The sequence below is a fragment of the Engystomops pustulosus genome, chromosome 9, assembly GCF_040894005.1.
Source record: "Engystomops pustulosus chromosome 9, aEngPut4.maternal, whole genome shotgun sequence".
In the NCBI taxonomy this organism is placed as follows: Eukaryota; Metazoa; Chordata; class Amphibia; order Anura; family Leptodactylidae; genus Engystomops; species Engystomops pustulosus.
This window is the reverse complement of record NC_092419.1, coordinates 114,156,693-114,170,232: the sequence shown is the minus strand read 5'-3', so window position 1 is coordinate 114,170,232 and position 13,540 is coordinate 114,156,693. Positions and strand designations below refer to the sequence as shown.

The 13,540-nt window shown below is 52.4% G+C and overlaps 1 protein-coding gene across 3 annotated transcripts in view; it reads right to left on the bottom strand.

The window, feature by feature from the left end:
- Positions 1-10,144: 10,144 nt before the first annotated feature.
- Positions 10,145-13,540, bottom strand: part of SEC16A (SEC16 homolog A, endoplasmic reticulum export factor) — a 32,309-nt gene continuing 28,913 nt past the window's right edge. For all 3 annotated transcript variants that reach the window (XM_072125839.1, XM_072125838.1, XM_072125841.1), the window contains one exon: positions 10,145-10,862. In XM_072125839.1, coding sequence (XP_071981940.1) covers positions 10,794-10,862 — 69 coding nt within the window. In that variant the 3' untranslated portion in view covers positions 10,145-10,793. The remainder of the gene's footprint in view (positions 10,863-13,540) is intronic.

Sequence of the window (13,540 nt, the reverse complement as noted above, 5' to 3'; positions counted from 1 at the left end):
CGCAGACTCCGCACAGCGGCCCCCAGTGGCAGGAGGTGAGTACTGCGCAGACTCCGCACAGCGGCCCCCAGTGGCAGGAGGTGAGTACTGCGCAGACTCCGCACAGCGGCCCCCAGACTAATCCACTCGCGCCCTTTCACCTCTGAGCTTTTGGAATCTGATCTCCATGGAACCTGCCCTCTCAATCACCCCTATTCTGCTATATTAAGCTCCAGAGCTGCACTCACTATTCTGCTGTATAATACCCCAGAGCTGCACTCACTATTCTGCTGCTGGTGCAGTCACTGTGTACATACATGACATTACTTATCCTGTACTGACCCTGAGTTACATCCTGTATTATACCCCAGAGCTGCACTCACTATTCTGCTGCTGGTGCAGTCACTGTGTACATACATGACATTACTTATCCTGTACTGATCCTGAGTTACATCCTGTATTATACCCCAGAGCTGCACTCACTATTCTGCTGCTGGTGCAGTCACTGTGTACATACATGACATTACTTATCCTGTACTGATCCTGAGTTACATCCTGTAGATCTTTTATTTTATATAAAAGTAAAAAACATAACACAAACCAAACATAATATACAATATATACAAAATATATACAATATCTTACCTGCTGGTCCAGCCCCATTCATACCTAGCAAAAATAATAACTTACAATACACCAAAATGAATAAACACCAAATACCACAACCCCCACCCAACCGATTATTACATCCTAAACCAAACCAATAACAAAACACAAGCCACACCCACAAATAAACATAAATGACCATAAATATACATAAACCCACCCCGCACCCTCTAATAACAAACCACCCCACACCCATTTATTATTATTATTTTTTTTTTTTTTTTTTTTTTTTTTTAAATATATATAATAACAAACACAGAATACACATAACACTACACTAAACTAAATCCCTCACCCGCACCCTCCCCTTCCCCCCAGACACTGGTCTAACGTCCAAAGTTTGCGTTAAGTAGTCCAGACCAGTGCCCAGGTCAGTTCATAAGTCCCACCACCATCACCCCCCTCCCAACCTAACGCTATGTCCCAAACCCCACTATATACAATATATACAATATATATACAGTAATTACAACATAACATAAAGAAAACACAATACAAATAAAGTCTAAACAACATCAATCCAAACCACATAAAGCCCAGGTTCGGCCCCTGCAAGCCCAACATCACTACATGCCCAGATACAAAACAAAAATCTACTGTGCAGCATCAGCCCAACACCAGGAGAGGAGATGACAGACTAAGGGACACTAAAGGAGAACCCCCTCCAAAGGAGAGAGGCCCTCCCCGTGCCCAGCCTCTCATACTCCAGAGAGCGCACCTTCACCAGGTCACCCAGAATGTTCCTAACCACCTCATCCACCGGGAGGATTTTACGCTGCGTCGAAACTAAGCACCGTGCATTCCACGTGTGGTACCTGACCACTAGACTGACTAGGAATAACGTGCATCGGTCCCGGCCACCCAGGCCTCTGAGTGCTCCATAGGCCCACTCCGCATAGGAGAGACCGGCCAACCCGGGCCAATGGATGGAAGCGCCCACCCGGTTGTACACCTCTGTGTTAAAGGGGCACTGAAGCAGGAAGTGGTCCATGCTCTCCAGCAGGCCACCGCACTCCTCCCGGGGACAACCCCTTTCCTCAGAGCTCCTACACTTCAGATTGTCCCTCACACACAGCTTTCCATGGAAGCAGCGCCAAGTCAAGTCCCAAAACTTCAAGGGGATCCTGATGGAATTCAATAAACTCAAACCCACCCCCAGATCCCGACTTGGGCAATCCCTGAGGGCCAGGGGCTTCTGGAAATGGGTCAACAGAACCCTTTTGTCAAGGATTTTCCTCGACATGGTCCTGATCTCCCACATTCCCAGACCCCACCGGCGAATCACCTTCAGAACCGGGGTAGCGTAAGCCGGAAGATGCCCATGTGGTGTGCGAAGATCCTTCACTTGTCCTCCTGTCTCCCATTCCTGGAAGAAAGGCCGAAACCATCCCCTGCAGGAGTATACCCACGGAGGAGCCCTCTCTTTCCAGAGGTTTGCTACATTGATCTTAAGAAAGGTATTCACTAGGAACACCACAGGGTTGACCATACACAACCCTCCTTGTCTCCTCGTGCGGTAAGTAACCTCCCTCTTGATAAGGTTTAGCCTATTCCCCCATAACAGCTGGAAGAACAGACTGTACACCCGAGTCCAGAGGGGTTCTGGCAACATGCACACACTGCCCAGATAAATCAGTAACGGGAGCAGGTAAGTTTTGATCAGATTAACCCTTTCTCTGAGGGTCAAAGACCAACCCTTCCACTGGTCCACCTTCTGAGCGGCGATCTTAAGCCTGCCGTCCCAGTTTTGCATGGGGTAATCCCCCTGGCCGAATTCGATGCCGAGAACTTTGGCAGAGTCCTGGGGCCCTGGAAGAGTGTCCGGGAGATCAAAGCCTGGATCCCCCTCTCCCAGCCAGAGACTCTCACACTTATCCCGGTTGATCTTGGACCCAGAAACCTCTGAGTAGCGGTCAACCTCTGACATCACCCATTGCGCCTCCCCTCCCGAGGACACGAAAACGGTGACATCATCGGCATACGCTACCACCCTTAGAGTGGCTTCCGGTGCTGCCCGATCCATCCCGACTCCCACCAACGGCCCACGATCAACCCTCCTAAGGAATGGGTCAATCGCGAACACGTATAAAAGTGGGCTCAGAGGACAACCCTGGCGAACACCAGACCCGACCTCAAAAGAGCGGCCAATCCAACCGTTCACAAGCGGGAAACTCTCTGCCCCTGCGTACAAAACTTTCAGCCAATTGACAAACTCCCCAGGCAGGCCATACCTCAGAAGGACAGACCAGAGGTACTCGTGGTTAACCCGATCAAACGCTTTTGCCTGATCCAAGGACAGCAAGTACCCCTTCCAGTTACCAGCCCGGCCCTGCTCCACTGCCTCCCGGACACAAAGCACAGCACTAAATGTACTGCGGCCTGGAACAGAGCAGTGCTGGGTCCCCGAAAGGAGCCGGGGCGCAAACTGCACCAGCCGATTAAACAGCACCTTTGCCAAAACCTTTCTGTCCGTATTGAGAAGCGCTATGGGACGCCAGTTCTCAATACGAGATCGGTCCTTACCTTTTGACAGGATGATCAGGGCAGACCTCCTCATTGACTTCGGCAGAGCGCCCGAGGAAAGACACTCATTGAATACCTCAGTCAAGAGGGGAACCAAGGCGTCCTTAAAGGTCTTATAAAACTCAGATGTTAAGCCATCCGGACCTGGCGATTTCTTGAGGGCGAGCCCTTCAATCGCCCGGCTGACTTCCTCTTCACTGATCATCTCTGTCAAAACATCAAGAGAGGGGTCTACTCCTGGCTCAGGGACAGTTTCAGCCAGGAAATCCGACATCACATCCCGATCTAGATCCTTCCTGCCCAAGAGGTGCGAGTAGAAGGATCTGACGATCTCCAGAATCCCTGATCTGGACCTTTTCAGGGATCCCGTACTGTCAACCAGTCCCGTGACAACTTTACCATTCACTGACATCTTGCAGTTTCTGTAAGGGTCGGGCGAGCGGTATTTCCCGTAATCCCTCTCAAAAACCAAAGATGCGTGTCTATCGTACTGACACCTCTTCAGCAAGGATTTCACTCTGGAGATGTCCTCACGACTACCCCCAGTCGAGACGAGATGCTCGAGTTTCCTCCTCAGGCCCTGATACAGGCGGTACCTGTCCAGGCTCCTGAGGCTCGAGAGCTGGCGGAAGAATCTCGCCACCCTTTTCTTGAGCATCTCCCACCACTCTGACTTACCGCTACAAAGGCCCAGCAATGGTACCTGGCTCTGAAGAAAGTCCTCAAAGGATTGTCTGATCTCCGCTTCCTCCAGGAGAGACGAATTGAGCTTCCAGTAGCCTCTTCCCATCCGGGGGGTCTCTGTAACATTCAGAGAAAACAAAATTAAACAGTGGTCGGAGAACTCCACCTCAACAACGGACACTGCTGAAGAAATGGCTTCCTCCTTTAAATAAAACCTGTCTATTCTAGACCTGCAGCTACCCCTATAATAGGTGAACCCCGCGTGGCCTGGGGTGTGCCGGATGTGGACATCCACCAGGCGAGCCTCACTAGCTATGCTATTAAGAGCGACGCTATCATAAGTCAGCTTGTCTCTGGAACCTCCCCTATCTTGGGACCTCGTGACAGCATTGAAGTCCCCTCCAAAGACCACCTGCCGACTTGTAAAAAGGTAGGGCTTGATCCTCATAAAGAGACACTTCCTGTCCCACTTGGACTGGGGACCATAGATGTTAATAAGACGAAGTTCTTGTCCCTTCATGAGGACATCCAGGATCAGGCACCTCCCCATTTCTAACTCAATAACTCGTCGGCATTCTACCGGTGCGGTAAAAAGGACCGCCACTCCGCTATACGGCTCGGCCGCAAGAGACCAATAGGAAGGCCCGTGTCTCCATTCCCTCTTAGCTTTAAACACGGCCGCCAAATCTGGCAGCCTGGTCTCCTGCAAAAATAAAATGTCGGCTTCAACACGGCCGAGAAAATCAAAGGCCGCAAATCTAGCCGCATCAGACTTAATGCTGGCGACATTAATGGACGCCAGTGTCAACGGAGTGGGTGCCGCCATCATGAGTGATTGAGTTAGACGGCTTTTTTCTTACTACCTCCCTTCCCTCTACTCTCCTCTGAGGATGATCCCTTTTCCCTTTTCCCTTCAGAATTGGGGCAACTTCTCTTTAACGAAATCGAGGTGTCCATGTTATTACTGGCCCCCAAGGACCCACCCGGACCACCCTCTCCTTCGTCCTTGTCTCCTGACTCTGAGTCAGTCTCCCACTCTGAGGACCCGGCTTCCCCAGAGGATAGAGACTCGGCGCCCCCTGCAGGCTGCTCCGCCGCCACCTCCAGAACCCCACCCTCAGCCTCTCCTTCCGAGGAGGCGATCTCATCGAGGGTGAGGAACTGGTTGGAAAGCTCAACCAGAGGGGAGGAAGTTTTCCCTTCCTTAGGTACCTTAGATACGCCGCGCTTTTTCTTTTTCTGCTTGCGCTTATTTTCTAGCCAAATCCTGTTATCCTCATCCATACTCTCATAATGGGAGGACGTGGAGGACATGGCACCTTTCTCGCGCTCCATCCTCCTGACCTCCTCATCCAACTCATCATCCCTCAGGGCCTCAGTAGCATGACCAGCCTCTGAGGAAGGACCAAGGGTCACCCCAGGAACCTGAGGCTTCCCCAGTTCTCTCCCTTTTTGTCTGGCTTCAAGCCGCCTCAACTGAGAAGGTGACTTATTCTTACTTTTCTTCACAGGCCCCTCAGCTCCTCCACCTCTGCTGGTACCTTCCCCAGCAGAAGCAACCTCATGGCTCTCCTCCACTGGGGTCACAACCGCATTGGCAAAGGAGCGAGGACAACGGCTGAAAGGGTGACCGAGCTCACCACACAGGTTACACCTAATGTCCTTACAGGATGCAGCGAGATGACCTAGCCCACCACACAAAGCGCACTTCTGCACTTGGCAGCTGGCGCTAAAGTGTGTGGGGTCACCGCACCTGTGACAGACCTTCGGCTGCCCCTGGTAGAAAATCAGGATTCTGTCCCGCCCAAGAAAGGCTGAAGAAGGAATGTGGGCGACTGTGCCGCCTGAACACTTCAACTTCATCATGAAGGTCCAGGCCCCAGACCAAATGCCAAATTCATCGCGGTTTTTCTGAGGTACCTGTACAACCTCACCATAACGACTGAGCCAAGTCATGATGTCCATGCAAGAAAGTGACTCGTTACGGGTCAAAACGGTCACCTTCTTGACTGTGTTTTGGCGAGACACTGCTTGCACAGCAAAGTCTCGCCATGCGGGCTCGTTCTTTGCCAGCTCATAATTCGACCAGAAGAGCTCTAAGCCCTCCGGCCGAACAAAGCTGACATCGAACTCCGGAGTGCCATAAGGATGTATCAGGGCAAAGATGTCACTAGCCCTGAAGTTCATCTTCAGGAGGAGCTCCACCACCCTTGACCTGGGTGGGCATGCGTCACTGCCCCTCCAGCGAAGACGAACCACATTCCTACGGGCAGCTCCGGGCCCGGTTGTGGGTAAAGACCATACAGTCTCTCCCCCCCTTTTCTCTTGGAAGGCTGCCAGGCCATGCCTGTCTGTCCAGAAGGACAGATCAACCTCTCTCCCCTCTACAGTGATTGACTTTTCCCCTCTCCTGAGAGCCTCCAGAAGACGCCTTTGCAAAACGCTGTTCCCAGAGCCAGGAGACAAGGAGTTAACCCCACTTGCCCCAGCGGTGACACTCGCATAGCTCCTTATGGGAGCGGCCACCACTGGGGGTGCAGAAGGTCCAGCACGCACAACAGGATCACCCCCCTCAGCACCATTCACCACCCCCACATTCACCACACTATGTACATTACTGCCTCGCTTCCTTGCATCACTGCCTCGCTTCCTTGCATCACTCACACCAGCTGGGCCAGGAGGACCTGGGGTTGCCTCGGCGTCACTGGGCACTGGGGGTAGAGCCACCTCCATAGCTGATACAGCCTGAGAAGAGGCAGCTCCAACCCCGATCTTACTTGTGCCCTCTGCCTCATTGGCATTAACCCCTTGTTGTCCCACAGTTTTTTTAAGGTTTGAGCATCGCTGCTCGCTGGATGAAAGAGGCCGCTTGTCCTTATTGACTCCGGACAGTCTCTTATGGTCATCTCCAGGGTCAGATGCACCGATACAAAATAAAACTTTTCCTGCGCCCTTTCCCACAGGCTGCACAGGACGCTTGGGAGGCGCCGCACCACAAGCCCCAGCAGCCCCATCACACTGCCGCTGCCCACCGGAGCTAGATGCAGCCACAGCGCTAGGGGCCACAGGAGCCACCGCCACTGCCCCTGGCACCGGGCCACCCCCCCCTCCCACTGGGGGGCAGCGCACAGTACCAGGACCTGCTGGATCGCCCTCACTGTCCGGCCTTTCAGCCGATGCCTTCCCTGCACCATCCTTGCTACTACAAACAAGGCTGGTGCTCTGCGCCATGATGGAACGTGGCTTTGCAATCTCCCCGCACCCTGGCACCGAGTCCACTGCAGGATTCGTGCTGGGCTGGGTAACGGGGCCTACACGACAGGCTGGCACTGCTGCCCGCCCGGAGGGAACAGGGAGGGGACGAAACACCAGATTCACCTCCTGAGACGCCTTGGTCTTCCTGGCTCTCTTCTTTCTCTTTAGGTCGTCATCTGGCATATCATCGCCGAAGGAAAAGTTCTGGAGGTGAACTGGGGACTCAAGCTGACGGATCTGAGCCATTAGCGCCCCCCCCCCCGGCCGCTGTCATCACTTTCCTCCTCCAGGTTGGCAGAGCCGCAGCCTGATGGTAATGGCGCTTGCTCTGCAGGCAGCCTGTCGTGCGAGGCCTGCTGGTGTTGGTGCAGGCCACCAGACGGACACGGCAGGTCTTCCTCATCCTCCTCATCATCGCCATCGCCTTCATCCGCCTGGATCTGAAGCCCCTTCAGCTTTCTCAGCTGCTCCTGGCGCATGTCATCAAATCTTGCGTCGTTCTCCAACTTTTCCCTGAACGGACCGCTGTGCTCCCGGATCAACCGTCGTTTTTCCTGCAGAGCGGTGACCTCGGCTTTAAGTCTGTCAATGGTGTTAAGAAGATCAGACTTTTTCTTCTGTGTAGCCACCCCCGCTAGGGCCAAGGTCTCACGTATCTCCTCCTGGAGCCTATTCAGCGCCTTGCCAGCTTCCTCGTACTCACGGAGGTGCTCAGCAATCCGGGAGCCATAGATGGTAGCAGACTCCCGGGCCTTTAGATGTCCCCATGCTTTTTGCACACCTCCGTGAGCACCCAGCTTTCCAGCTGAACCACCCAACTTTCCCGCACAGTCACTCAGCTTTCCAGGAGGAGCACTCAGGCTGATGTTACTTGCCTTGATCTTCTGTGAACCGGAGACCTTGCGGCTTCCCTGGGTCTTGGGGGTGGCAGCCGAGGTCACATCGCTGCGTCCTTGGGTTCGGGCAGATCTTCTCACCCCCTCCATGTTGGCCGGTATCTGGCTTTTCCTGCCCCCCGCCGGCCTAGTCCGAGAGGCAGAAGCCCGGGATTTGCCTGGTTCACTCATCCCAGAAAACCCACTCCCTCCCTGGGGAGGAGAGAGCAGGCCTGGGTGGATTGATCTTCCACCAGGTGGTGCAGGAGCTCAGCAGCACACAACCACACCCTTCAGTAACACACAGCAGAATGAGATTGCACGCACTATTCTGCTGCTGGTGCAGTCACTGTGTACATACATGACATTACTTATCCTGTACTGATCCTGAGTTACATCCTGTATTATACTCTAGAGCTGCACTCACTATTCTGCTGCTGGTGCAGTCACTGTGTACATACATGACATTACTTATCCTGTACTGATCCTGAGTTACATCCTGTATTATACCCCAGAGCTGCACTCACTATTCTGCTGCTGGTGCAGTCACTGTGTACATACATGACATTACTTATCCTGTACTGATCCTGGGTTACATCCTGTATTATACCCCAGAGCTGCACTCACTATTCTGCTGCTGGTGCAGTCACTGTGCACATACATGACATTACTTATCCTGTACTGATCCTGAGTTACATCCTGTATTATACTCTAGAGCTGCACTCACTATTCTGCTGCTGGTGCAGTCACTGTGTACATACATGACATTACTTATCCTGTACTGATCCTGAGTTACATCCTGTATTATACCCCAGAGCTGCACTCACTATTCTGCTGCTGGTGCAGTCACTGTGTACATACATGACATTACTTATCCTGTACTATACCCCAGAGCTGCACTCACTATTCTGCTGCTGGTGCAGTCACTGTGTACATACATGACATTACTTATCTACATCCTGTATTATACCCCAGAGCTGCACTCACTATTCTGCTGCTGGTGCAGTCACTGTGTACATACATGACATTACTTATCCTGTACTGATCCTGAGTTACATCCTGTATTATACCCCAGAGCTGCACTCACTATTCTGCTGCTGGTGCAGTCACTGTGTACATACATGACATTACTTATCCTGTACTGATCCTGAGTTACATCCTGTATTATACCCCAGAGCTGCACTCACTATTCTGCTGCTGGTGCAGTCACTGTGTACATACATGACATTACTTATCCTGTACTATACCCCAGAGCTGCACTCACTATTCTGCTGCTGGTGCAGTCACTGTGCACATACATGACATTACTTATCCTGTACTGATCCTGAGTTACATCCTGTATTATACCCCAGAGCTGCACTCACTATTCTGCTGCTGGTGCAGTCACTGTGTACATACATGACATTACTTATCCTGTACTGATCCTGAGTTACATCCTGTATTATACCCCAGAGCTGCACTCACTATTCTGCTGCTGGTGCAGTCACTGTGTACATACATGACATTACTTATCCTGTACTGATCCTGAGTTACATCCTGTATTATACCCCAGAGCTGCACTCACTATTCTGCTGCTGGTGCAGTCACTGTGTACATACATGACATTACTTATCCTGTACTGATCCTGAGTTACATCCTGTATTATACCCCAGAGCTGCACTCACTATTCTGCTGCTGGTGCAGTCACTGTGTACATACATGACATTACTTATCCTGTACTGATCCTGAGTTACATCCTGTATTATACCCCAGAGCTGCACTCACTATTCTGCTGCTGGTGCAGTCACTGTGTACATACATGACATTACTTATCCTGTACTGATCCTGAGTTACATCATGTATTATACCCCAGAGCTGCACTCACTATTCTGCTGCTGGTGCAGTCACTGTGCACATACATGACATTACTTATCCTGTACTGATCCTGAGTTACATCCTGTATTATACTCCAGAGCTGCACTCACTATTCTGCTGCTGGTGCAGTCACTGTGTACATACATGACATTACTGATCCTGAGTTACATCTTGTATTATACCCCAGAGCTGCACTCACTATTCTGCTGCTGGTGCAGTCACTGTGTACATAAGTTACTTATCCTGTATTATACTGCAGAGCTGCACTCACACACACATCACACTCTCCACTTTGGTGAAATCTAAGCTTCTGTGAATTTTTTTTTATTTAAATAATTTTAAAAAACATTTAAAAGCGATTGAATCTGCTCGGTCTTGATGTTTTGCTGTGGGTGTTCTCAGTCTCTTAGGCCACAGGTAGAGGAGGGGGAGGGTGGGGAGACCCCAATCTGCAGACGGGGCCCGAGCTTTTCTTAATCTATTTCTGGTTTAATCAGCAGTAAGCAGAGAATTATTATATTGCACAAAAAATAATCACTTATCAGAAGTAAATGAGAGTCTCTGTATAGAGCAGACCCCCGGCCCACCAGGACCTATCATACAGACTATACAGCGGCGGCCACCTACACACACTACGGGATAAAATCTTCTGCTTTTAATTAGTCACAGTTCATCTTAATATATTATCTTCAGGGGGGGGGGGGGGGGGGTGCAGCCACAGGTCCACATCTGCCACGGGGCCCGCCACCACGGCCACACCCACACTCGGCCCGCGCAGCGTACAAACAGAACAAAAAGGAGAAGGCCACAAAGAGCAAAGTCTGCACTCTCCGGAAATTTGTTCTAGAACGTTCCAGTGGTGGGGGAGGGGCACCCGCAGCCCCCTCTCTGCACGGCAGCACCCAGCACATCAGTCCAGGCTCTCAGAGATCATGAAATGTTCCGGAGGTTTTCAGACTATTTCAGAGATGGATACTTCCGCTGCCCAAGACGTCCAGACCGCGCCGAGACAGAAGAGGCCGGAGGCTGTGGAGAGAGGGAGAGAGTCACACCACGGGGACAGGACACGAGAGAGAGCGGTCACATACACGTAATGCACCACGGGGACAGGTCACGAGAGAGAGAGTCACATACACGTAATGCACCACGGGGACAGGACACGAGAGAGAGCGGTCACATACACGTAATGCACCACGGGGACAGGACACTAGAGAGAGCAGTCACATACAAGTAATGCACCACGGGGACAGGACACGAGAGAGAGCGGTCACATACACGTAATGCACCACGGGGACAGGACACGAGAGAGAGCGGTCACATACACGTAATGCACCACGGGGACAGGACACGAGAGAGCGGTCACATACACGTAATGCACCACGGGGACAGGACACGAGAGAGAGCAGTCACATACACGTAATGCACCACGGGGACAGGTCACGAGAGAGAGAGTCACATACACGTAATGCACCACGGGGACAGGACACGAGAGAGAGCGGTCACATACACGTAATGCACCACGGGGACAGGACACGAGAGAGAGCGGTCACATACACGTAATGCACCACGGGGACAGGACACGAGAGAGAGCGGTCACATACACGTAATGCACCACGAGGACAGGACACGAGAGAGAGCGGTCACATACACGTAATGCACCACGGGGACAGGTCACGAGAGAGAGAGTCACATACACGTAATGCACCACGGGGACAGGACACGAGAGAGAGCGGTCACATACACGTAATGCACCACGGGGACAGGACACGAGAGAGAGCGGTCACATACACGTAATGCACCACGGGGACAGGACACGAGAGAGAGTCACATACACGTAATGCACCACGAAAACAGGACACGAGAGAGAGAGTCACATATATGTAATGCACCACGGGGACAGGTCACGAGAGAGAGAGTCACATACATGTAATGCACCACGGGGACAGGACACGAGAGAGAGCGGTCACATACACGTAATGCACCACAGGGACAGGACACGAGAGAGAGAGTCACATACACGTAATGCACCACGGGGACAGGACACGAGAGAGAGAGTCACATACACGTAATGCACCACGAGGACAGGACACGAGAGAGAGCGGTCACATACACGTAATGCACCACGGGGACAGGACACGAGAGAGAGCAGTCACATACACGTAATACACCACGGGGACAGGACACGAGAGAGAGCGGTCACATACACGTAATGCACCACGGGGACAGGACACGAGAGAGAGTCACATACACGTAATGCACCACGAAAACAGGACACGAGAGAGAGTCACATACATGTAATGCACCACGGGGACAGGTCACGAGAGAGAGAGTCACATACACGTAATGCACCACGGGGACAGGTCACGAGAGAGAGAGTCACATACACGTAATGCACCACGGGGACAGGACACGAGAGAGAGCGGTCACATACACGTAATGCACCACGGGGACAGGTCACGAGAGAGAGAGTCACATACACGTAATGCACCACGGGGACAGGTCACGAGAGAGAGAGTCACATACACGTAATGCACCACGGGGACAGGACACGAGAGAGAGCGGTCACATACACGTAATGCACCACGGGGACAGGACACGAGAGAGAGCGGTCACATACACATAATGAACCACGGGGACAGGACACGAGAGAGAGCGGTCACATACACATAATGAACCACGGGGACAGGACACGAGAGAGAGCGGTCACATACACGTAATGCACCACGGGGACAGGACACGAGAGAGAGCGGTCACATACACGTAATGCACCACGAGGACAGGACACGAGAGAGAGCGGTCACATACACGTAATGCACCACGGGGACAGGACACGAGAGAGAGCAGTCACATACACGTAATGCACCACGGGGACAGGACACGAGAGAGAGCGGTCACATACCCGTAATGCACCACGGGGACAGGACACGAGAGAGAGCGGTCACATACACGTAATGCACCACGGGGACAGGACACGAGAGAGAGCGGTCACATACACGTAATGCACCACGGGGACAGGACACGAGAGAGAGCGGTCACATACATGTAATGCACCACGAGGACAGGACACGAGAGAGAGCGGTCACATACACGTAATGCACCACGGGGACAGGACACGAGAGAGAGCAGTCACATACACGTAATGCACCACGGGGACAGGACACGAGAGAGAGCGGTCACATACACGTAATGCACCACGGGGACAGGACACGAGAGAGAGTCACATACACGTAATGCACCACGGGGACAGGACACGAGAGAGAGCGGTCACATACACGTAATGCACCACGGGGACAGGACACGAGAGAGAGCGGTCACATACACGTAATGCACCACGGGGACAGGACACGAGAGAGAGCGGTCACATACACGTAATGCACCACGGGGACAGGACACGAGAGAGAGCAGTCACATACACGTAATGCACCACGGGGACAGGACACGAGAGAGAGAGTCACATATATGTAATGCACCACGGGGACAGGACACGAGAGAGAGCGGTCACATACCCGTAATGCACCACGGGGACAGGACACGAGAGAGAGCGGTCACATACCCGTAATGCACCACGGGGACAGGACACGAGAGAGAGCAGTCACATACGCGTAATTCCCCCACGGGGACAGGACACGAGAGAGAGCAGTCACATACACGTAATGCACCACGGGGACAGGACACGAGAGAGAGCGGTCACATACACGTAATGC